The sequence below is a fragment of the Vanessa atalanta genome, chromosome 1 (genome assembly GCF_905147765.1).
Source record: "Vanessa atalanta chromosome 1, ilVanAtal1.2, whole genome shotgun sequence".
Taxonomy (NCBI): domain Eukaryota; kingdom Metazoa; phylum Arthropoda; class Insecta; order Lepidoptera; family Nymphalidae; genus Vanessa; species Vanessa atalanta.
In genome coordinates this window covers 3,426,140-3,452,130 of record NC_061871.1, presented here as the reverse complement: position 1 = coordinate 3,452,130, position 25,991 = coordinate 3,426,140, and the positions used below count along the sequence as shown (strand labels likewise).

Sequence of the window (25,991 nt, the reverse complement as noted above, 5' to 3'; positions counted from 1 at the left end):
ATATTATCAAATTTTTACATATATAAATTATTGCCCAAAGGTATTTATAAGTTAATAAAGACTCATTTATAAAATTGTACCACGCAACTATCAAAATAAAATATAACAAATTTATGCAAACACTTATTAAAATTATAAAATTGTGTAATAAAAATCAATACCAAAATTCAAAATCAAGTGTTAAAAAAAAGTCCGTCTAAAATCTTCAGCCATAGGCTTTGACCTAGCTTGCCTTGTTAGCTATTATAGAAATCCGCCTAGTTGATTAGTCATTTCTAAATCGAAACAAAAGTGAAAACAGCTATACATAATATATGTGTATTGTTTACAACATATACCTATGTACGTCTGCTCTGAACTAGTTTTTTCTTATCATTGACATGGCGTGATATTATCTCATGCAGTGAAAGCTTACACTTTTAATTCACCATACGCTTATTTTGTACATTAAGAAAGCGTATTAATACGATAGGAAAAAAAATATTTTCTCTTTATCGACATGTGTTGATGTATTTTAGATTTGATACTTTTAGATATTCAACATAAGATTATATATGTAGATGATAAAAAAGCGTGGAACTAATAGTTGTTGAGTTTTAAATTAAGTTGTATTTAACTGATAATATATGTATCTCAAATGTTGGAAAAAAGTATCTACTGATTTTCTTGCCGGTTCTTCTTGGTTGAACCTACATTCCGAACCAGTGGTAGCTTTACGTTTAGCACAATTTTGTAAAACGCCTATTCAAAAGTGCAAAAGGCTACTTGTATAAAGTATGTTTATTTTAATTTTTAATTTAGAGACCCTAACAGACAATACAGAGAACAATTGAGAAAGGAAAGTTTGTGTATTTGAACTTTTAAGGATACCGCCGCTGCTCTTCTCCTTAGGAGCCTAACACACAAAGATAATTAAAGCCATATGGTATATATATACCAGCAAATAGGCCACCTGATGTTAAGTGGTATACACATGGCATACACATGGCAATACGAAATATTAACCATTCCTTACATTGTCAATGCGCCACTAACGTTAGGAACTAAGATGTTATGTCTCTTCTGCCTGTAGTTACACTGGCTCACTCACCCTTTAAATCGGAACACAACAATACTGGGTACTGCTATTTTGGGATTTAAAACGTGTCGCTATAAAAACAAACCATCGGTCCTCATACACAATAATTTGTCTAAAACTCGGAGAACCGAGTAAGCCGTCATAACTATTAACAATAGATAATCTTTTGAATCAAAATGTTGCAATAATAAAACGATATTTAATTGAGTTCTATTAATATACTAAATTTTATTGCATTAATAAATATGCGATAAAATATTAGCACAACTATTAATAGTACTAATGGGTAATTCGATTATTATTTCATCACAATTAGTAGCACGATTAACAATTAACATTTTTATTTAAGACTAATAAATACTCAGATTTATAAATATATGTCAGAAAATAGTAAATGGATTTAATAAATATAGTTATGTAAAACTTGGAAGTAAACATGTAAGAGGATAAATGGATGACCCCTGGCTCTGTCACTTGATCGCCGCTCACCAACCGACATACCGCCGACATACCGCCTTAAGGCCAACAAGGGATGATCAAGGCTGCTCTATTTATTATTTAAATGTATTCGTTAATCGACATATAACAAATCATAAATTATTTATATTTATAAAGATATTCCAATAATGCTTTGTATATTTGCTCTTAATTATTTTACTTTTAAATATTTTCTTGCTCTGATTGCTCTCAAAATAATATACAGAAGATAACCTTATTTAATAAAAAGATAAAAATCGAAATTTTCTTTTTTTTTATTTAAAAACCTGTATGGTCTTTGACGTTAATAATATCGTCCATCATATCTTCGGTATAAAAAAAAGTCGTGTCCAAGCCATAAGAAAACCAAGTTTAGTAAAGTCATTAATTACATCTTTTGTAACACCGTTCAAAACAACCGACGTCTATTCACGAACATTCCTCAAGATTTGACGTTAACAGGTGTTATTCCTTTACAACTGTCTTAAGCACTGACACCATCATTTGAATGATGTATTATTTGAATTACTTTAGTTCTTAAATCAGAGTGATAGGGTTTAGATTTGCATGTAAATATACTCACTTCCAATCGTGTAGAACATGAGTGACATAGTGTAACAGTCAGTGTAGACGAAACAAAGTCCACGTGCTCGAGTTTTGATGGATAGGTTGTTAGAAAGTCAATCGGAACCGTTAAGAATGGTCATGCTTTACAACACATGCTTTACAATATACATATCTGTAATACCTATAATTCGTTTTAAGAGTTAATTTTGTTAATCGAATAATTAAATGACTATATTAATATACGACCTTATTTATTTCAACGTCAGAAATATCGCGCAATATTTTATTTTAAAAAGCAATTTAATTTTTTCAAGGTACAATATTGTTATTGCACTGAAATTTCAACTTTATAATACTTGTGAGATTTTCTTAGTGATGTAACAGCTCATGGCAGTAGATGGAAATGTGTCAGTTTATCTCAATGGTGTAAGCATATGACCTGCCATATCGTGTGAAAATCAACGTGCATGAACGCACGCGGACACGCTCGTGAAAGCCTGAGGATATTACGTATACGTTAAAAGCGGAGTCCATTTAACACCACTGCGAACCGTAATTTCGCACATTGTCAAATTACTAAAATTCAATACTAAATTGATTTTCGGAATCGCAACCAAAACAATTTACGAAAATATTTTGAACTGGTTAAAGTAATCGGTTCGAGAATTTAGTCTGAATTGTTCTTAAATCCGCTACGTTCAGTTGTATTCATCGTTGTAGTTTCGAAGGAAAAATAAGTAATATATTATTTCATTGAACCGATAGACATGTAATATATTTCCAAGTAAAGCAAAGCCAATACAACAATTTACACAGCAAACCGTACAAAAAAATCAACAAGCGATGTATAGTATCCGCTATTTTTTGCATGCATTGCTAGATCAATTCATAGTGCAATAGAAAATAAACCTTAAGTTAAGGCAGTGAGAGATTGTTATTGAATGATAAGATATCGGTAATAATAAAGCTGCAGAACAAGACAGGTGCGCAAAATAGAAAGTTGTTCGCTTCCTGGTCACCAGTTCGCCTCGTCGCATGGCGTGTGGCCGCGGCTTTATTCTCACAAGGACATAGCAACAAAGTTACTAATTCAGCAATATTTAAATACGAAGCCTCTTAGTTAAGCCTTTGTGGTTAAGGTGAATACTTAAATATTAAACAATATCGTTGTCGTGTAACACTTGTACAAACATATAATGTCTTAAAGAATGCAAATTAACTTTTAAATATCTGTAAGCTATATCTATAAATATTCAATATACTAACAACATATTAACATCAATATATTCATGTTGTGTGCTTGTAACTTTGCAATTTCAAATATTTAATAATTTTATTATACGGCAGTGAAACGAAAGGAAGAGTTGGGATCTCAGATAAACGACTTTCACTGCGGACGCTAAAAAGTGAAACTGGAATGAGCGGGCGCAAGCCAAATTACTGAATAGCAAATTTCAGATTTCGAAGGTATATATTGTATTTTTTTTTATTAAATATTAAATAAAAACTCAAATCAAAAGTACACAGTTTTAATTATTGCTCGATTTTGGATCAGATTTAGATTTTTATATTTAATAATAATAATAATAAACTATAATAAACTCCTGAATTTATTATTTGAAGATATTTCGAAACATCACTTTTAATAAAAAGGTTATATTTGAAAGGTGAAACAACTGTCGCAACAGGTAACTTTGTTTGAAGGTCATTTTAATAATAAAAAGCAGTAAAGGATGAAACACAAAGAAAAAGAATTAAATCTTATAATCCGAACATTTAGAGACATTATAGAGAGAAACTTGATTGGTCTAACTTTATAACAATATCTAATATAAAATCTGTTCATTATGAAAATGATTAATGTTCAAACTGACAATGTATGTACCTACGTGTATCACAAAAATGTATTTTTAGTCTGCCGATGTACAGTGCCAGCAAATTATTTTACCCAGACTATAAATGTTAATCAGATATTTAAATAAGTTTTAATATACCGCCAAACAGCAGTACTCAGTATTGTTGTGTTCCGGTTTGAAGGATGAGTGAGCTAGTGTAACTATAGGCACAAAGGACATAACCCCTTGGTTCAAGGTTGGTGGCCCATTTGAAGATATAGATGAATCAACAGAAAAATACACCCATTGGTCAATATCATTATTATTATTATCACCGATACAAAAATATCCTGTTTATTTATCGAGGAACTGCTTCTTGGAAGTCTTAATATTAAATGTCAAAGTATTGATTTGATTTCATTATTTAGTGTTTCAAAAGGACTCGTATACGCACAAATTTATACTACCAATCTATTCACCAATTTAATTTAACCCTAACTGGTAAATAAAGGATAATGGACGTTTTTTATGTTACAAAATGTAGTTTCTTGGGGCATAAAGTAATAGTTTGAGAGACAATAAAATAGGCATTTTTTTTAATAATCCTAGAGCAAATATTGCTTTCGATAGTGGATATTATTTGGTATGGACGTTTATAAGCTACGTATCAATTGGTAAGGAATTCCTTCTCTTATTCTTAACATTAAATCTTATGTTACATAGGATTAAGTCCTATGTGTTTAAATAACTATTGAGAGTATCTATAATAATTCGATGAAATTTAGAATAAAGTAAGCTTGAACCACATAGACTAGTTTTTAATACCTAACACCTGACTACCTACCCCTAAAACACTAGCGATCATGTATGTACAAATGTTACATAGGTTGGAACTTATTTACAGATTAAATAATTTAATTAGTGGTTTTTAAATTCCAGGTTCTTGGTCTATATTGTTAGAGACTGTTGTTTCTATTCCTTAATAGAAACTACAACTAAACTATAATACACAAAACTTATACCCAAAGACGCAGATAACTTAGATAATTTCTTTAGGTTTTAGTATAATATACATGACAGGCAACCTACCGTTGTTATAAATAGAATAAAAATAAGTTATAACTCAAATAAAAATATACTTTATGTTCAACTCAAGTAAGCTCACTCGAATTCATTTATTTATCAATAAAATAATAACTTACTATGATTATGACTCTTATTATGATACACTAGAGTATGTTTATCAGAACTCTTTCGGTATTTATATTTATATTACCTTTTTTTTTCATTTTAAAGGTTATATTGAATTGTACAATTTTATTCTTTGCTAAAGTATATGAACGGATTAGTATTGAATAGTATGTTACGAGTAACACGCTTCATATTGCATTTGCAACGTTTTTTAACTAACGATATAAGATAAAAAAATATCATTCTGATTTAGAATTTCCTTAAAAATAAAAATAATTAATATTATGAGTCAGTGACAATGATGACTTATTAAATAAAGCAATGTAATCATTTCAAAAACTTAACATGATAAGATATTGCGAAGAAATTAAACATATAATTTTCTTCCTTATGAAACGTAACTGATGGTGTTGCCATTTTATATTTTATTGAATTAAAATCGTTTAACCTTGATACGTCACGAATAAACTGGTTTAAGTTTTTGCACAGTCATATTTCGAGTTAAATTGTTTGAGTTTAAATTACTTAATTTCAAATAATTATTGATTTACTGATAACCCATGTCAAACTTGTCCTGATCGGGATTTATTAAAAAAATAAGTGAATAAAACGGATGTTGACACGGTGGGATTTATCTTATTTATCTTAAAACAAACATCATGTTTTTTGTTAATATATTAATATCATACAATTATCACACAAACAAAAATGATATAAAATTTTATTCGTCTGTCATTTTTTATTATACACATGTAGTATCATAACTTGTTAATATCCCACGGCTGGGCTAAAGGCCTCTTGTCTCGGATTAGAACTGGAAACACATTGGGCAAATTTTGAGATTTTCTCAAGATATTTCCTTGACCACCGAAGACGAGATGAATTAAAAATACGAATTAAGCACATGCAAATTCGGTCATGCTTACCCTGATTCGAACTTGGACAATTGTCTCATTTTTTGAGAGTAAAAAGTAGTATTCAATGATGCACAAAATATTAAATAAATAAACTGGTATTTTTTAGAGATCCTTTAAGTGTGAAAATGTAAGCTAAGCGTCGTTTTGACATATAAGGGTCATCAAAACTTGCCGGATGCGGGGAGGTCCACGCTCGTTCGTGCAAGGACATTACGAATGCCCCTAGTTCCCACATTATTAAGGTCATCAGAACAAGGATGGTTGGATATAAATACTTTGCCTGCACGATTCGCTTTGGGGTATTTCGAGGAAACACTTAAATAATTTCTTTAAAATTAATAAATAAAGTTTAAGGCTATTAATAATTGTTTCGTATGAATAGTTATTTTATTTGATTACTATTTTTTTAGCTAATGTGACGCTAATAGTACAGAAGATCGTGTGAAAACATTGTTTTTACAAAAATCACCTTAACTGATTGTACCTCTATTTTTATTCTAATATTTCATATGTTCTAAGGTATCAAATTACATTTAATATATAATTATAATATTCTCATTAACGTGACGTAACATTGTTGTATATATTATTTAAGGTATTTTTTAAATTTGTGTGTATATTTTGTCGTTGTTAATAGCGACAGGTAATCGCTTGCAACATCAGATGTCAATTCTTTTGATAAATGTTGATTGTGTAGCACAATATTAAAGCAGACGTTGTAACTCAGTCCCAAGCGTACAGAATCATTAATATCCCCAACCTTTTCTAACGATTACACATATGCAACTAAATACCAATAGAACAGCGGCAGTTATTTCGAAAGATGATGTTTAAGCTGAACGCATAATGCATGTTTACTATTTTATCTGAACAAATAAAAATCTGACATTTAGCTTCAAATACAAAATCATAAAGCATATTGTACAAAGCAGAAAATTCCTAATTAGATATATTAAAGTACATTCATTGAAGTTTAAGGTATGAAGTGACAAAAAGCAATTGTTAATGTTACTTATGATCGCTAATGGAAGGGTAGTTAAGATTAACAATACCCACAGGTGATAAGTACTTTGACATGTGTCAACGCAAAATAAGCTTTATTTTCGTAATTAAAGAACACTTTTTTAGATTGTCGATCTTACTATTAGTAACAACGTAATCTTTGCTTGCGGCATTTTCTTTCAATCATCGAAATGTCAAATGTTGACCTATGACGCTTTGCCACTTGTCTTGCATTGTTACTGTTATGTATGGTGGTCGTTACGTTAAGCCTTAAGTACAGTAATGAGATATTGGTAGTTTGCATAATTGTTTTGCAATCGTTCACTGTTATCATATTTACACAGAGTTATTAAGTTTATGCTTTATTTATATTTAGGTACCTTTTTTTTCTGACGGTGCTTTAATACTCTGTGGCGCTCCACTTCTTTATTATTTGAGTTAGTTTTTCTTTGTATTCATTGTTTTTTACTTTAAGAGGTAGTTGGGTTATTGGAACGGGTTGGAATCTGAGGGATATCTCCGGATTCTGAGAATATTTCATGCTAAAGGCTGAAATTATCCTATTTTAACAATATTATATACGTAGCTAATGGCCGATGACGTCACTTATATAGAAAAACTAAATTATATTTAGATTGCCGGCCTTAGAGGAGCGAACTATATTATTACATGTATTAACTAATAATATAAATTGAAAGTTAACATTAAGTCAACATAAAGGCCAAAGTTCGCTCATCAAATGGTACAAATCAAATGATTGCAGAACCAACTTACTAATGCTATTTCCGTTACGGCATTTCCACTAACCGTTGTTTTCAACTGTTAGTGTTTTTACATGAAGGTATCGATCTTATTTAAATATTTTTTTATTGTTTACATTAAATGTAAAATAAGGTTAAACTATAATAACTGTTATAAAAATAGACCTAAAGTATTATTTTTTATACTATTTTTTTTTAGTAACGGCGTGCATTTAAGCAAAGAACCACCTAATTCACTAAAGTCTTTTATATTGTTTTGTAATATACATTTCCTAAGTGTTTTGTAAGACGTATCAAGTTTTTTTTTCTTTTTTATTTATTTAAGGTAGGTTATATTTCGAATAGATGGTTTGGCGAATCACGTCATAGCAAAAAAAGAATAACGAGTGTACGTAAAACTTAGTTTCACTTTCGGCACGCATCACGCGGGTGAGGTCGTTGGTACCGTATTTAACATGTGTTGTCATTGAATTTTAAACCTTATGACAATCAATTTAGAAGTTAAGCTTTAAATACATTTCGAAGACAGTCGTGATTTCTGAGCAATTAAACTATCCAAGCCCCGGTGGAGATGAGAAATGTCAGTTCTATTACGTAAAGCGAAATTTGAACCTAACAGTTTATGATTTTCGTTACTGTTTACCTTCGATTGAATTGATAACTGTATATTTTATAATACATTTATATAAAGTAGCGAAACTGATTCGTTGTGGTAATTTTCAACACATTTAATTTTAAAGTTCAAACACTAATTTTCTAGCATAGAAAAGGTCAAGAAATACATTATTAATCTCTTACATCTATTGAATAAATAACTTTTATTTTTTTTCAATGGCAACATTATGTCATGTTTTTTTATTTATTTAAAATTTTGTCATATTTAACTAGTGCAAGCTTTTAATATTAAGTCCATGTTGTGTTTTGATATAATCAATTATTAACAATTAATTTAATTTAAGACTTAAAAAAATACGCGAAACAGTGTAAAAATTAAATGTTCAGGTAGATAAGTAATACTTATATTGAAAGAATATATCATTTGATGAATTTAATATACGATGATTCAAACAGCTAATTCATCAATCAGTTAAACTTGCTCATTATATTGTCAGTATGAATTTGGTAATTACACAATAAATATAATATAAATTTATACAAGCGCAGCTCTAACATACAATTTGCAAAGTAATATGACGTCAGTCGTCAGATTAGTACTGGTAAAATATTAAGTTAAAAATTCAAATATTTCCTAATATAACCTTTATTACTTGAGCCAGGGTGAGGCTAGTTGCCATGTGTAAAAACTCATTAAGCTGTATAAAATAATTCTAGGTACGGATTATGAAATTCTTGTTTTGAATACTAATTTATTTCAAATTCAATTAATTTATACTCGTATTGCTACTAAATACATATATTAAATGAAGTGTTACACCAAAACATGTACATATGTTAAATAATAATCAACACTTAATTATATACACTGAGGACTTATATAATTTAAAGTGATTATTTTACAAATATTTTTATTTTTTACTTATTAATATTTTTATTCAATATTTTTTTTTACTAGCAACATTTACCTCATGAATCACAATTACTATGTTGGCGAAAAATGTATCAGTTCTTCATTGAAGGCTTAATTATAGAGCGAGTTAAGTATTCTAGTATTTCTAGCTTTTTAAACCCAAGGTAAGATATTTTTATAAATATTTAAGCATGCATAAGTAAATGCAACAACTTTGATTGGACAAAGTACAGTTTTATCTAGTACATTTGTCGCATTACAAGTCCCCAGACAGGTATTGGCCAATACTAACTTGCGACATGAGCTCAGTGGCCAGTGCCAATCGTGTAATAAGGACATGGTTGTATAATTTATGTTCGTTTAACTGACCGAGGCTGTTTGGAACCTTATCTAAATATGATTCAATAACGATTGATATTTGTAAAACGTACATAGGAATTGGGAACAATTATAATAGGCCAGCTGTTTTCCAAATATAGGATATACGCGCAAGCATATATATGTCTTTTCATAAATAGACTAATACTTATAGTATATTGATGATGTCTTTGATAAATTATTTTAAAATATTTCTAATTATTTATCTGTGATTAATTTAACTTTTAAATATAAGGATTTTTGGCATTCCGTCATATCATTCAACTAAATTTATCAATTTAAAAGTTTCGCAGCGCAATAAAAATCAAAATCTTATTTTAATGGAAAAATAAAAATCCTAAGCCGAAATATTCTGAAGGATTATAGTATGCAATCAAATGAACTATCAATCAGATTAAAAAACGATTTAGGTAGCATTAAGGCGGGCCACACACACTAAGTACACTGTGTCCGATTTCTCGATTTTACACGATTAGGTACATAAAAGGCTGAATTCCATGCAAAACATTACTTGGCGTACACTGACAATTTTATACAAGGTTAAAAATCCTAAAGTCCGGTTAAATTTTGCAGGAGTGGTGCGTCCGGTCGAGGTGTATATGAAATAGCCGGTTTATTAAAAGCGTAATCGTTATAAATTTTATACGTAGAAGCGTGTTATCGCTTCGCTTGTTTGAACTGAATAGGAGAATCAGATCGATTATTATTTTCTGTGTTTATTTTGACAACATATAATTTTTTACTCTAATACAAAAATGAAAATAATGCTCATGCTAATAAAAAAATGCTCTGAAAATTAAATGAATTAAACAAGTTATGAAATAGTTTGGTGGTCTCTTGGTGGAAGGGTTTTGTGCAAGCCCGTCTGTGTAGGTATCACCTACTCATCAGATATTCTACCACCAAACAGTATTATTGTTTTCTGGTTGAAGGATGAGTGGGCCAGCGTAACTGCAGGCACAAGGTATATCTTAGCTCCCAGGGTTGGTGGGGCTTTATTTATTACAGCACTAATGTCTATGAGCGGTGGTGAACACCTACCATCAGGTGGTCCATATGCCATATTATATAAAATATACCTATTATATAAAAAAAAAATCGTGACTCCAATGAAACCAATGCTACGTTCTGAGTATTTATCGGGAACGTATAAAGTTTAACATCCATCGTCAGTAAGATACCTAAATCAAGGCAATAAGGATTAAGATTTGGCAAATGGAATTGTATCACTGCCATCCAAGATTATTTTTAGTGAAGTAACTTGTCATGAAATGACAAGATAATTATCCAAATACGATACTTAATAAAATTACGTCAAAACTTCATAACTAAACAAAATTAAACTTTGATACAAATTAAATTATTTCTGAGGTTCGATATATTTCTCACAATATAATATTATTTATATTTCAAATTTACTTTAATAGTTAATTTGATGTTCGCACTTTGATTTAAAAATCAACAAAATCGAGTTATAACATTTCATTATTTAGTAAATGATATTTAAAAAAAAAAAGAATAAATTTCAACTAATTGCGATAAATTAGTTACAAACATTTACAAAAACTCAGCAAAATTCGCTTAAGTGTTTGCAATGCTAACACAGCTACTTTGTAAGATTCCAGGAAATTATTTGATAATTCTTGACATTGTATGGTAAGTAAGGTCAAACAGCGAAGCTTGCTGTGTTCCGGACGGTTCGGTGCTGTAATACACCATTGTTGTATCGGTCACGATCTCGATCAATGGGTCAGAGTTGACCCGCTTGTCAATGATTGGCAGCCGGTCACGAAAATTGAGACTAAGTTCCCACTAAACTATTCCATTTTGTTAATAAAAATTTACCTCGAATTTGTAAAGCTATTTTATTGTAACATTTAGAATATTCAGGAAATTACGTTTTTAAATTAGAGATAACCTCTTAAGGACACCGTGGAATAAACTTTAATAAATCATTGTTATTTGTAACTTACAATGATGACTTAAAGTTTTTCAATAAGCTCTTTAAATTATATGTTATGTTGAACTCGGGACAATGTCTATTAGATTTTTTTTAAATTATGCAATTATAATGTTAAACATCATGATTTCGTAATGAAGGTTCACGACAGAACTATACGGCGTAATCGTGTACTTTGGAGGATGGCCATTGTAAATTCGTTCCAACAAAATAGTCGTCACGATGACTTCAAATGTGTGACATTATCTTGCGTAGTTGAGAGATCGTGGAAAGAAATTGACCCGAATCAAAGTTGACAATAGACTAAAATATTGTTTTCCATAAATCTGTGAGAGTATCACGAAAATATAAATTGTTGAATGTTATGTATGTGTTGAACTATAAGATGTGCTTGCGAAAGGTCTGAAAGTGGTGACCATTTTTTGGGAGAATTGGAAGATAAACTAATTAATGGTGGATCTGATAGTACTCAAATAACTTTTGTCATAGATATTTCTTTAAAAGGAATTAACTGTATTTTTACAGTGCCAAATCATTGTTGAATTTGGAATTATAAATTAACTTGTATACAATGCTAAGCTTACGGCTATAATTCATTAAGTAAATCAAGCCAAAGGATTAATATTTGACGAATGGAATAAAATTATATTTTTGCCTCTCAAGGTTTACTTCGATAAAATAACTTGTCATGGACTGACAAGATAATAATTTAAATACGATCTTTGATATATTATGTCAAAATGTTTTAAATATAAAATAATATTGAATACAAATTAATTTAAAGGACTTCTATAAGATTTGTGTCTTTGCGGAAGAAACTATTATATTTTTTATTATCCTGCACAAAGAAATATGAAACGTGTTATAAAATTATGTATCAATATGGAAGATCATGTAATTAATTATTACAACAATAACAATTACAAGAACATTTCAATTGGGATCAATAAAATTATATAATTGATAAAGAGATAAAAATTAAACGTAACGCAGCGAGAGTTCGAATTACCTACTTTTAGGACCAGAAACATTCTCACGTCCTTAATAGCACTATCGGAAACAGTTACAAAAAACGCAGCCGTAGACAAAGGAAATGGATACATTTACGCGGAGTGACTATGGGACACTAGTGTTTATTAAATTAACCAAGCAATTTGCACACCCGTGCGTATTGCGTAAGAAATATTTCGTAATAGTCATTCGCATATGCTTAACAGCTTAGCACATTAACAGCGATAAAAATTCTACAAAAACCATTTGGATCTTAATGATTTATTTATTCAAACTTAGGTAACACCTTTTTGTTTAACGTCTTGATATTTGAAAGCAGTCCGTAAGTCACCAGCGCCGTTATGGAAGGGTGTAATTTTAAAAATGAACTTTCTTTGTGCTGTTCACTAGCAAACGTTAGTATTAAAGGCATTAGTTTCATCCATTCCCTGTCATTTGCGTTGCCTACCAACCATTATTACGATATCGGTGTGAACTCGTCTGTAACGTTACTTATATATTGGCTCGCCGACCTCGTAATTGATGCGTAGAAAGTAAGAAACTAATTAGGTATTATCGAATAGCTATTATATTTATATGATTTTGTCAAAATAATTATTAAGCAGATACACAAAACAGGTTAAAGAATTTCGAAAACACCAAAATTTTAGGATTTCGATTCAAGATAAAATAATTACTAATTTCGATATGTTTTTAAACAGCCCTCGGTGAAATATTTATTCTATACATTTACGTAATAGATAAGAAATAGAAAACTTAAGATCGAAATTTTATTTTGTTACTACAATAGAGAACGCCGCTTCGGGTTCGAGGTGTGAAGATAAATATCATTATGTAACTTGTCTTGTCTGTTTTATTTCATCTTTATGTAATTCTCATTTCGTTTTAGATTTTATGACATACCCTCTAGATTAAGTGCAAATTATTATATCATATACTTAACATCCACATAAAAATAGGCTAATAATTAAATAGATTTTTCAATAAATTTTGATCTTTCTATTTTGGAGTTTTGCTATCAACGAACTTTAGTGTTATTATTATATATTAGTGTTACCTTATAGAGTTTGTCCTTCTGGTACCACACATCTTCCTCTTCCTCTATTTGAGGGGCGAATGCTTGTGTAAGATCATCGCGAGATCGCGATAGAATGCGCCGCCGAGACACCATCTCTCCCCCCGTCGCCGCTTCGAACGGACCTAGGCTGTAACAACGTCACATTAAATTAGTCCATATATTTATTAGTAGGGAAAAAGTAATAATAATAATACACTCAGATAAGAAGTCACACTAAAACAAAACAACAAAATATTACAAAAAGGGGCTACTAAATTAATTATCTTCCTTGGTTAGGTTTATCTGGTACAAATTAGACTATCAACATAAAACAATTTGAATTATATTTTTATTAGAAAACGCCTATTAAAATTCCACTAATAAAGCAAACTAACGCGGAACTCGTAATTATAATCTCTACAACAAACTAATATAATTGTCAAACTTTCTATGGGAGCTTAGGCTCATACGTAATAGTATTATAAAACAAAACAATTCCCTTGTGAAAGCAATGCGTTTTATTGTGTTTTGTATCGTTTATAATTCAGACATCTTCATCAGCACTCTATTCACAATGATTTTATATTAATGACGAACTATTTGTCTGTAACTTAAAGTAATGGAAATTTTTGACAAATTATAACCGATCAATCCTTGGTAGTGTGACAGTGAGTGTTATTAACTTTGATTAGTTTGAAATATACGACTTAGACTATGGTTTATGTAATATTCATTTTTGTGAGAAAAATTTAGGAAGTGCTTAAGTTAAGATACAATAAATCTACTTTGCATTTTATAAAATAATTTCATACAAATTTATTACATAATTTGGTTAATTGTATAATACAATAATAATAAATTTATACGAAGTAAGATCCAGTAAATGTTCTTCTGCTGGGCTAAGACCTCTTTTCAGAAGGTTTAGATATTAATTGTGGCCGATGAGCAGTTCCATCCGACATATGCAGGTTTCCTTCACGGTTCTTCACGATGCTTTTCTTCACATCCGAGCACGAAATTTATTTTAATACACGCAAATTATTTACATAAAAAAATCAATATTTCTTGCATGTTAAAATTAATCAGTCCAACCATTAGACCATCGCGGCCCTCTTTAGTTAACTAGACTCTGAATTTCTAAAATAATTATTCCTATGGTAGGTAATATTAAACATTACGACATTCAATAAATAATGGCAGTTAAAGATAGTGTCTATATAATTGTATAGTGATCATTACTACCCAGAATGATATTAGTAAAAAGGCAGTAAAATATATTTATCTAGTATGCCAGTTGTTACGATAGAAAAAAAAATCTTGAACAGATCTACGAGGCGTTGTTAAATCACATCACTAGCATCTTCAAACCAGGGCTAACAAAACATTATACACGCTTCCTTCCGACTCGAACAATATGTGGCATTGGATTCGGCATTGGCATTATCTAATGATCGTACAGTTCCTCCCATTCATCGTACTTTGTTTATATCTTTGCTGGTAATGTAACAATGGCTAGTGTTGTCGGAGAAAGTATCGATAAGCTTGTGTTCGATGTGGTCTTGTTAACGCAATTGGATCCGTGCTAATGATACTGAATGATAAACTGTCCGTTCTTTACTTACTTCCTTTCTATTTGTTTTTCATAAATTATTACTATTAATAAAAATAAAAAGACTTAAAAAATACGTTATCAATGTTTTTAGAATTATCCACTTTCTTTTTGAATTTGGAATGTTGGTCGATAGTACAAGAAATTGTTACTTAAATTACCAAAAAGGTACTGTAAAACAAACACTAAAACGAAACAAATTACCCTTTTTGTTAGTAAGAGGGACTTTCACAGCTGATTTAGTGGTCTGCTGAGTATCATTCGCAATCTATTACGGCATGATCAAGATAGCTTTGTTTTTCTCGTTTATCTAAATTGCCTTCATACTGTCAGAGTTCAAATTAATATTGTTCAAATTTTGCATGTTTTTTTTATTTAATAGTCAACATCGCATATAGACATTGGTGCTGTAGAAGATATCAACCATTCCTCTGAAACTAAGATGTTGTGTCCCTTGTCCCTGATGTTACACTGACTTCCCCACCGCAACATACAATTAACATTGCTGTTTGTGGGTAAAATATCTAATGACTGTGTGGTAACCTTCAAACCGGAACACAGCATTAATAAGTATTGCTGTTTGACGGGTTATCTAATGATTGGGTGGCTACCCAGACAGGTTTGCACCAAGCCCTACCACCAAGTTAATATGAGGAAAATAACATATTTTTTTTTTACTTTTTATATAAAATCAATTGCAAATATAATCTAAGTATATTGTATAACATAAATAAAATCGTTATTGTTTTAAATTACAACATTATTAGTTGTGAACTCTCATTAAATGATATTAATACTGAAATTAAAGCTTTTCTCGCTCATTTTAGAGCTATTTTAAATCTTATATTGCTATGTTATTTTAATTGATAATAAATTCTGTAGCTATGAATTGCTTTTAACACTTATCAAATGTAGATCCAATTGCAGAATGCTTTAAATTGCGCGATCTTAGGAACGCTGCGCACGCGCACATAACCTTCGTGTCGTCGATCAAAGAGTGCGTTTATCTAAGCGAACTCAGGAGTTATTATTTATTTTGTCATGTTTAATTTAATCTTTAGTGACGGTAAACGTTTTTTAAATAATACAAAGCGACGCTAAAAAGTAATTTGAAATTAAATTAATACGATAATACAAATAATTTTCTATGATATAAATGCACGCATGTACAATGCACCAATAGTACAAAATCGTTCAATTTACCATCTGTTTGAAAATTTTGTGAACAATTTTATCTTAAATCTAGCTACATTGTTATATTTAAGGAAACAGTTATACATCTGATTGAATAATGGTGTACAATACAAAGTGGTTACTATCGTAATGGGGTTGTAATAGTGTTGTATAATAATTACGTCAGCGAACCTGTTTCAACTGACCCATATCGACGCGGGTCTAAGGACTAAGCGGGTACATGATAGCGATTTTTAAAATTTAGCGATTTTGTGTAGGTATTTCATTGTTTATTATTTAATGAAAGGATAATACACTTCCATACAAATCAAATATGCTTGTCTCCAATTATTTTATTGTATAATATTTATTGCATTGAGTTGCTTTCATTGAGCTCAAAGTCTGTTAAGGCCGTTTCAACCGCTGTCAATTTTATAGTTTACAGATTAAAATCGACTCGTGTGAACTACTTTTTTTTTATGATATTGCTACTGCTCGGACGAGCAAATCGGCCACCTTATGTGGTCACCGACGCCCATAGACAATGGCGTTGTAAGAAATATTAACCATTCCTTACATCATCAATGCGCCATCAACTTTGGGAACTAAAATGTTACGTCCCTTGTGCTGTAGTTACATACTTTTTTAGAAACAACATTTTAAATTAGTCTATTTATCAAAATAAAGCTGAAACCAATACATCTAAACAATTACTTACTTATGCAGACTATAAAATAAATAAATCGCTAGAGGCGAACATCCTTACGCAACTATTAAAGCCGCTTTCGCTATCAGCGCATCGTCGAGGTCCCGTTAAACCTAGACGGCCAGTCATTACGGGAACCTAGCGGAACGAGTATTCTTAGTTTATTTTTATAACTTGGAGGCATGCAATTACTACGGTAAGGATGCCACGTGGTGTTATGTAATCGTTTTATCTTACAAGCGGGAATGCATGAGAGGAACGGAGCATTTTAAACGTATTAAATTTGATCGGTTGTTAGGTAGAGCTGTTTAAATTATCGCAGTAATTTTTTTGTGACTTCGTATTTAATAAACAATTCAAGTCACTGTTGATTTCTATAAGTACTTTAATAGCTTGCGTCTCGTATTTATATTTTAGTATTATATATAGATTTTATTAATACAATATTAATAAAAAAATGTATAGTAATGTGTATTGTATGTATAGTAATGTAGATGTATTGTATTCTAAAGCTTTTTAATTTTATTTCAACTTCATTTCCTTCATAAAATGTGATTGCATATGTCTTTTTCAAGTCTTTTAGGCTCGTAATATTACAAAAAAATACCAGTACACGCGTGAGCTGTACGTCGCGTCGGTGCGTTAAATGTTACAACACTTTTGAAAAATAAAGTAAAAATAGCCGGAGAACATTCTTTACAACTACTTTCCAAGTCAAATGACAACGTGCTCGAGATTCTAATAACAAGTAACTATTATGTACAATTTGGGTTTACTTCCGAGCTAATTTAATACTTATACTCTTTGAACTAAGAAGTAAAATCGCGTAAAGTTTTTCATATATCGATAAAATACTGCATTATGAAGCTGAGACGTTCCTTTCTATGATTGGTCTCGTCCTATTTTCATACATGAAACGATTGTTTGAAAAGAATATTTTCGCAATATGTAGCTAGACTTAAGATAACTATTGACAATGGTGAGTTAAAATTGGGCAATGAAGTCATAGTAATCGGTTCACGGTCACTTTTCGACACGACATTAACATTTTGTTCATCGGAGGTACATTTAATTAATTCACATATTTTTCGTGACCTTGAAGATAGCACCGGTTAATGATTTAATTAATTTGATATTCCCCTGCGTTAAAATTAATTTTAATAGGTAATATGACGACAGATGTGTGGTAATACTTTGTATTATAAATCCTTCTTGGCGCAAGGTATCCGTTTCTATAATAAAATTCCGCAGATATTTTTAACTTTGCCGATTCATAAATTCACTTCGATTGTAAATACTAAGTTAATAAAAAAATCATATCATTCAATACAAGATTATATAGATGATAAAAAAGCGTGGAGCTAATACTTGTTGGTACACATATATAATTGTATTTAGCTTATATTACTTTGTATTTTAAATTTTGAAAAAGAGTAACTACTAAATTTCTTGCCGGTTCTTCTCGGTAGAAACTTCCTTCCAAACCGGTGGTAGCTTCACTTGAATAAAGTATAGTTTGATTTTGATTTTTTTAAGTAAAGCTCGCGTCTTAGTAACGTGTAATTTATACAGGAGGTTTTCTTATAATGTACTTAGAACTTCCAAAGATAAAAAAATATTGCAAGATTATATCTTTGAGAATAAATATTACACTATTATTATTATTATTACCCCTATGATATGAAACGAGCAATATTTTCATCCATTTTAAATAATACTTTATAATTTCTGTTTTGTCACCGGATACATTTTAACTGATATATTTTATATCGTAAAAGCATTGTAACGTAATACATGCCCCGTTCGTTTGATGTTAAACCCACCGTGTTACGTAAATCAAAGGTCGCAACCGATGTGGGAGTTAAGACCTCGATAGAGTATCGTACCCGCTTATTAGAAGTGTATAAAACTATTTTTTTTTTTAAACAAATTAACATATTTCTTGTTGGTAGAAAGGACATATAAATATTATTATCTAGTTTTAATTATATAGGCTGTTAAAACTTGAGGTTAGATTTATTTTTCTTTTATTTAGTTTGCTATTAAAAATCTAAATATATAACAAAACTGCTGTTATCTGTCATAATTGTATCAAGTACTATTACGATGTAATTATAATAATAAAATATTCCCATATAACGGTAATGAACAAACAAATTCTTTAAAATTTATTTTAAACAATTTTTAATTAACCATTTATATAATTAATTGTGTAGAAATATTCAATAAAGTTTTTATAAATAAGTGCCTGATAATAAGTTTAGGACATTTTTTATGTTGTATAAAATAGATCAGCTTTTGCGTGGGTTTACGTCGGCAAGTGTTACAAAAGTTGTCTTAGCGTGAAACCGACAAGAGTCGCGCGTGTAAAGCTCAGAAGGATTACATCAAAGTCTGCCATCTGCCTAAACTGAACACTTGTTCCGTATCCACGTTAAATCAACCGCTAGTCTAGAAAAACTCTATAGTTTTTTTAAATGTCATTCTCGGCTTTTGTTTAAATTTTGTATATACGAAAGTTGAATGGTATATTATTTAAATAAGTAAATAAATTAAAGTTATGAAACAACTGACATTTAAAATGTAACCAAATAAATTAATATGTTTTTTGATATAACCTTGTTTCGAAAAATATACGTTTGTATTTCTACGTATTATTAAAAAAGTTGCATCGACATAACGATATGAAAGAACTTTTTGATGAAATAGAAAGATTTGGCACTAGTTCTAATGTTCTTGTATTTAAAACAGGCATTTTTTATCAGTTTGGGGCGATGGCATTTGACATGTAGCTCGTTTCGTAACGGGCCTCTTGTACAAGGAAACCTAGGTGGTTATCTGTTGGCCGCAGTTAAAGTTATGGACATGTGGTCTTAGAGTTAATTGAAGATGTTATGTCGTAATATATTAATCGTAGATCAGCATTAAGCTTACCGCATACCGGTTTTACAAGAACTGTTTTAGTATGTTTATCATTATTTTGGCTTCATATATGCGAACATTTTAGCATTTTGTATAGCATTATTAGCATTAGCAGCCTGTAAATTTCCCACTGCTGGGCTAAGGCCTCCTCTCCCTCTGAGGAGAAGGTTTGGAGCATTTTACACCACGCTGCTCCAATGCGGGTTGATGGAATACACATGTGGCAGAATTTCGTTGAAATTAGACACATGCAGGTTTCCTCACGATATTTTCCTTCACCACCGAGCACGACATAAATTATAAACACAAATTAAGCAGATGAAAATTCAGTGGTACTTGCCTGGGCTTGAACCCGAAATCATCGGCTAAGATGCACGCGTTCTAACCACTGGGCCATCTCGGCTCGATTTGCATATTTTAGCATATGAGGAGATAACTACATATATGATTAATATAAGCTCTGTATGAACTTATTAATATATTAAATGTGAATGTTGGGATGACTCTGTGTTTATTACTCAATCGATCAGATCAGAATGAAATTTGGCACACACATAGATTATAGTCTGGAAAAACAAAAATGCTACTTTTACTTTTGATCCGCAGCACCAGCTAAGGCCCCAATCCTCCTCTCATACGCTATTATTTTATATTGGCATTTATGAGACTTCTTAAATGTGTTCTTTAAAGTTATATTAGCATTTTCCATAATTAAATTCAATAATAATTATTATTTTCTATGAAAGTTCATATTAAGCCGGCTCCTTCTGTATTTTAAACTTCGAAATATTGAAAGCAAAATGACGTCTGAAAATGAACGTCTTAACGATGTTATTCATTCATTCATTCATTCATCGGGAATTGATTACCCAACAACAATACTCATTGATTTTATTTTACCACTCGCGAGCCTAGTAATATAGGTCTAGCTCAAACACGTGTGTTTCTAGAGAAAAATTGTTTGAATAGTGTGGTTGTAAATTTCCAGTGAGTTCTATGTTAAATGAACCCGTCCACTTGAATAATGATATAATGTGATGGTATGGACCGCTACAATTATCTGCCGTTACGATCAGGTGACATTTCGTGGTTCGCAAATCTTACTCCTGATTGTAAATTCTTCGCACGGCGCTTTAGCTAAGAACCTCCTTGTGACCGGGATCTGGGTCACTTTATACGGAATATTTTGGGATCATTTTCTGTTTTTGTTCATTATATGCATAATAAATATGACAACACAAAGTGATTATATATCGATATTTAACCGGTTGTTTCACTATGACTTAAAAATGCACAAAAATGCCTTTACATTTACACAATAAAATTCAAGACAATATACAAGTTTTTATAATCGATTTTAGTAATAAAATATCGATATAGTTTTTTATTCGAGACGATTTCACATATTGACATTTAAATAATCATGATAGGTATGAATACATCGTATATATGCGTATGTATATATTTTTGAGTAAAAAAACCGATAATGTACAGATTAATTGTTAGATAAAGCTCGTTATGTCTAATATCATGACCTATGCGGTCAAGTAGATAATTTGTCTAACAAGTTTTTTTAAAATACAATACATTGCTATCTTCATCATAATAAGCAGAAGGATTTTCCTGCATGATTTGTATATTTTTAATGGAAATAAAAAACATTAAACGATTTTGAACAAAACATAACTTTGATAATGTACAAGTCCATCGTCATTATTATTGTGTATCAATCTAAGTTTAGTTTAAACGAATGGGATTATTCTGGGGTGGAGTAAAGATTATGGCTTCCTGGGCCAAATGGAATTTTTTTTTTCATTCTTATAAAGTGAAGATCCAAGAGACTTAAAATATGATTTGATTCCTGTTCATTTTACAAAAAAAAATGTCAGACAATACGGCAAATAATATACAAAACTTAACTCCTAGGCAAGAACGGTGGAAAAAAACGGTTGACAAAGGATGAAAATATTACAAAATTAAAATAATATCTATTTTAAAACATAAAAATAAACAAGAATTAAGAAATTGTGCCAATTTTAACTGAATCGATTGAAAGGAATTAAAATAAGGATGCACGATTTGAACCATAAATTAAGAGGTAAAGATAAACAATTTTTTTAAATAATAACGTAAAGGCACGAACTTGCACGACGAAATAACTAATTAAAATTCGTACAAAAAAGGGGAAATATCACCCACAGACATTTAATAAGATTTAACACATGTGAAACTTTATAAGCGGTTGCTCATTAACAAATTAATTTAGTTATACTAATATTAATTGAAATATATTTTAAATGTAAGTCAAGGTAACCTTTTTCTCAATCGTAATTTGTAAACTGTTACAGAAATATGCACAAAAATTCTATTTATTTCCTCTAACACCGAAACTGGTGTGTTGACCGAACATATCTCAAGGTAATAAAAAGTCTTACGTTTCTTGCGTCTTTGACGGGTTGGAATTAGTTCTGTTACTATAACATAGCTCATAAAATGTGTGACATTTGTAGAGAGATAAAATATTTTATTTCAATTCATACTAATCATAAATATAAAAAATCCACTGTAATCGATAGGTAAGTATCTATATTATGTATAAACAAACAGCTTATGTTATGGGCCAAGAAATACTATACACAAATTAAGATTTATTTCAAAATTCAAATTTAACAAGCAAAATATTTAGAATCCAAACATAAAGCTTTATAACTGCACAGAGAAACAATTTAAAAAAAAACGAATATCTAATAATTCTACGGTTCTGCCTTCCCCGGGACTCAAACTATACCGATAAAAAATTTCATTTAAATCTGCTCAGTGTTTTGAGTGTGAAGAAGTAACAGAGTTATTTCTGTATTTATAATATTAGTAAAGTTTTAAAGCTCTGCTAAATATATATTTTTATATAACCTAACTCAAAATTGTTACTGAGGATATAATTTAATATTCGCTGCATTATTCTCAGCTAGAAGTAATAATGGTTAGTACATGTATAGGTTTCCAATGAACTTAAATGCAATGTTTCAACAAGTGTTGCTAGTTATCTACACATAAGTATACCTAAAATTATTTTCCTTATTCTCGAGACACTAAGGTTCAAATTGTCTATAAATTTTCTACTTTATTGTCTCTAAAATGGCATCTGCCAAAAAAGGTTATAACTGCAGTTAGTATAAAAATTTTAAGCACATATGGACGTGAGAACATACAGATTGTGTACAAGGTTAGATTACTTAGGTCCGATTTAGCTCAAGTTAGTGTCTATTGTTATTTTGTATCTCACATAAATATAATTTAATAAGATTTATTCATATTTTGGCAAAGACACAAAATATTTTATATATATTTTTTTATATATTAATATCAGCTTTGCTAGAAAGAGTTATTATAGTATAAATTTAATATTTTTATTGATAAAAAAATATTTTCACTTCTGGCATTGGACACTGAAGTCGTATATATCATAAACTAACGTGATATTAATAGGGCTACCTGTAGGTCATCTAATATCAAGTACAATTATATTAAATGGTTGCAAAGTGTTTAGATAGCGGTTTAAAAAAATATATTTATGGTTAAATAAAAAAAAAAGTATGTTATAATTTAAAAACAATCAAATTATAAAGGCGTTGTGTAATAATTGCGGAAATAGAAACCGAATTAATTTGGCATAATATCGGTCACAAAGACTTTCTCCCAAACTTTGCATACACGCATTTAAGAGACGGTGTTTGTCCATTAATTCTGCTAATGTTGCCTTGCGTAATAGCAGCGAAAAGCGTGATTGTTAAAGGCACGAGTTGCCAGTTCAAATTAATTATTTCTTATTTAATTTAATCTGTGTTAAGTGTAGCACGTTTACCGTTTATTATTCTTTTGTGTGTATGTGAGGTTAGTTCAAAATGTTTTTTTTTTTTTTGTTTCTTATAACGGACTTAATATTCGTTTAAAAAAAACATTTGCGTTGTATTAAAATTCTGTATTCAAACAAAAACGAGACAGAATAACTTGAAAATACTGACCTTAATGCAGATTATAAAAAAAAATAGCCAAAATAAAACATTGTTACGTAGAATGAAATACATTATACGTGTATAGCTGACAATTGTCAAAAAAGGACAATAAATGTAATCACTTAGTAAAAATCCTAATAATGAAGTAATAACGAGGAATACACCTGGATGTGGTTCTTCAAGTATAAAATCATAACTTATAGTTGGAAACTATTAAGAATATTAAAATAAAATTCATACAAGTTTTAGAACATGATAATATTATATTTCCATTGACTATGAGATTTACGAAAACGTGTTCAAGAACGCGGGTAACATTCGTCCCCTCCGAATATAACTACTATTTATTAAACATATATATTATTTAACTGGTAACATTATAGGTAATTCCAACAGATGTTTTATTGTTTAAATGTATCAAAGATGCTGTAGTCATATTTATGTTTAATTAACAGTACAATTACTCAGCTACGTCATTCACAACCTTATTATCCTTCAGTCATCAGGTACGTAAAGAAAAATGTTTAAATGATTATTATTAATGCAAATGATATTTACCATATTATTGTTTATTATTGTAAAAGTACACGTGCACTTTTAAATTTTAAATAATGTACTTTTCATACATTAATAAGAACTATAATTAATATCAAATTACGCATTAATGATAAATTTTCGCAATTCATAGTATGGATAATCACAGCCCATAGACATAAGGGCTATAAATAATACTTTCCTTATATCGGCATTGAGAGCTGAGTCGTTAAGAGTGCTTATGCCTGTAGTTACACTGGCTCACTCAAGTCGGAACACAAAAATACTAAGTATTTCTGTTTGGCGGTAGTTAGTAGTAATATCTGATGAGTGGGTGTTACTTATCCAAACGGGGTCGCACAGAACCCCACCATTATCATATATTGTATCATGGAATAAGTTCCTAAATATCTCCTCAAAAAAAGAGGATTTCTTAGCTAAGCAGTGGGGCATTATCAAGCTACTTATGAATATTGTCGAAACGGTAAAGCGTCAAATGGTCATGTCGATTTGTTAGTCGCGTTGTGACAATATTGATAACGCTAGTCAACAATGGAGATCAAACATGTAGATAGATATGTCATGAAACTGCCCTCTCGTTTTGTAAGTTAGTAAGTAATTAAATTAATAATGTGACTGTTTTTCTTTATACACAATTCAAATCGAACTCACGTGATCCGTTTAAGTTAGCCAAGGTCTCGGGGCAAACATTTCGAATTAAAAAACTTAGTACCAAGCGAAGATCAGAAGTTTATTTAATTTATTAGCAAATAAATAACCGAACGACGTCAATTGACAACAATATATCTTTCTACGAGAATTGAGTATTTATTTTTAGACTCGACGGACAGCATGGACACTTCGAAGATATATGACTCTCGAGGACAATGAAAACTTACGCGGATTATGTTATTTACGAATACATTAATATATTGAGTACCTGTTACTAAATTGCTATTCTTTTGGATACGATTATCGTACTGCAATTTCCAAAGACATTTGTGTTTCTAAGGAACCGATGTATTCTCTTAAACAATTTATTTAACATCAAGAAAATGCCACTGTTCAAGATATTTTTTGATGCTCAGATTCAGTCTCTAAATCTTCAGTCTTCGATACAATTAAAGAGAAATATCCAACTTTACGTATTTCCTGAGTAATGAAACAAATTCCTATTTTATTATATTAAGGAATCAATCCCCGGGACTTATTCGTACCCTACAATGGCCCCACAACGATTGAATAATCCATATACGTCTACCTCGATAGATA

The 25,991-nt window shown here is 30.3% G+C and overlaps 1 protein-coding gene across 3 annotated transcripts in view; it reads right to left on the bottom strand.

Moving 5' to 3' along the window:
* Window positions 1-25,991, bottom strand: part of LOC125066005 — a 106,340-nt gene that overhangs the window by 56,611 nt on the left and 23,738 nt on the right. For all 3 annotated transcript variants that reach the window (XM_047673900.1, XM_047673893.1, XM_047673885.1), the window contains exon 2: window positions 13,763-13,910. In XM_047673900.1, coding sequence (XP_047529856.1) covers window positions 13,763-13,876 — 114 coding nt within the window. In that variant the 5' untranslated portion in view covers window positions 13,877-13,910. The remainder of the gene's footprint in view (window positions 1-13,762; window positions 13,911-25,991) is intronic.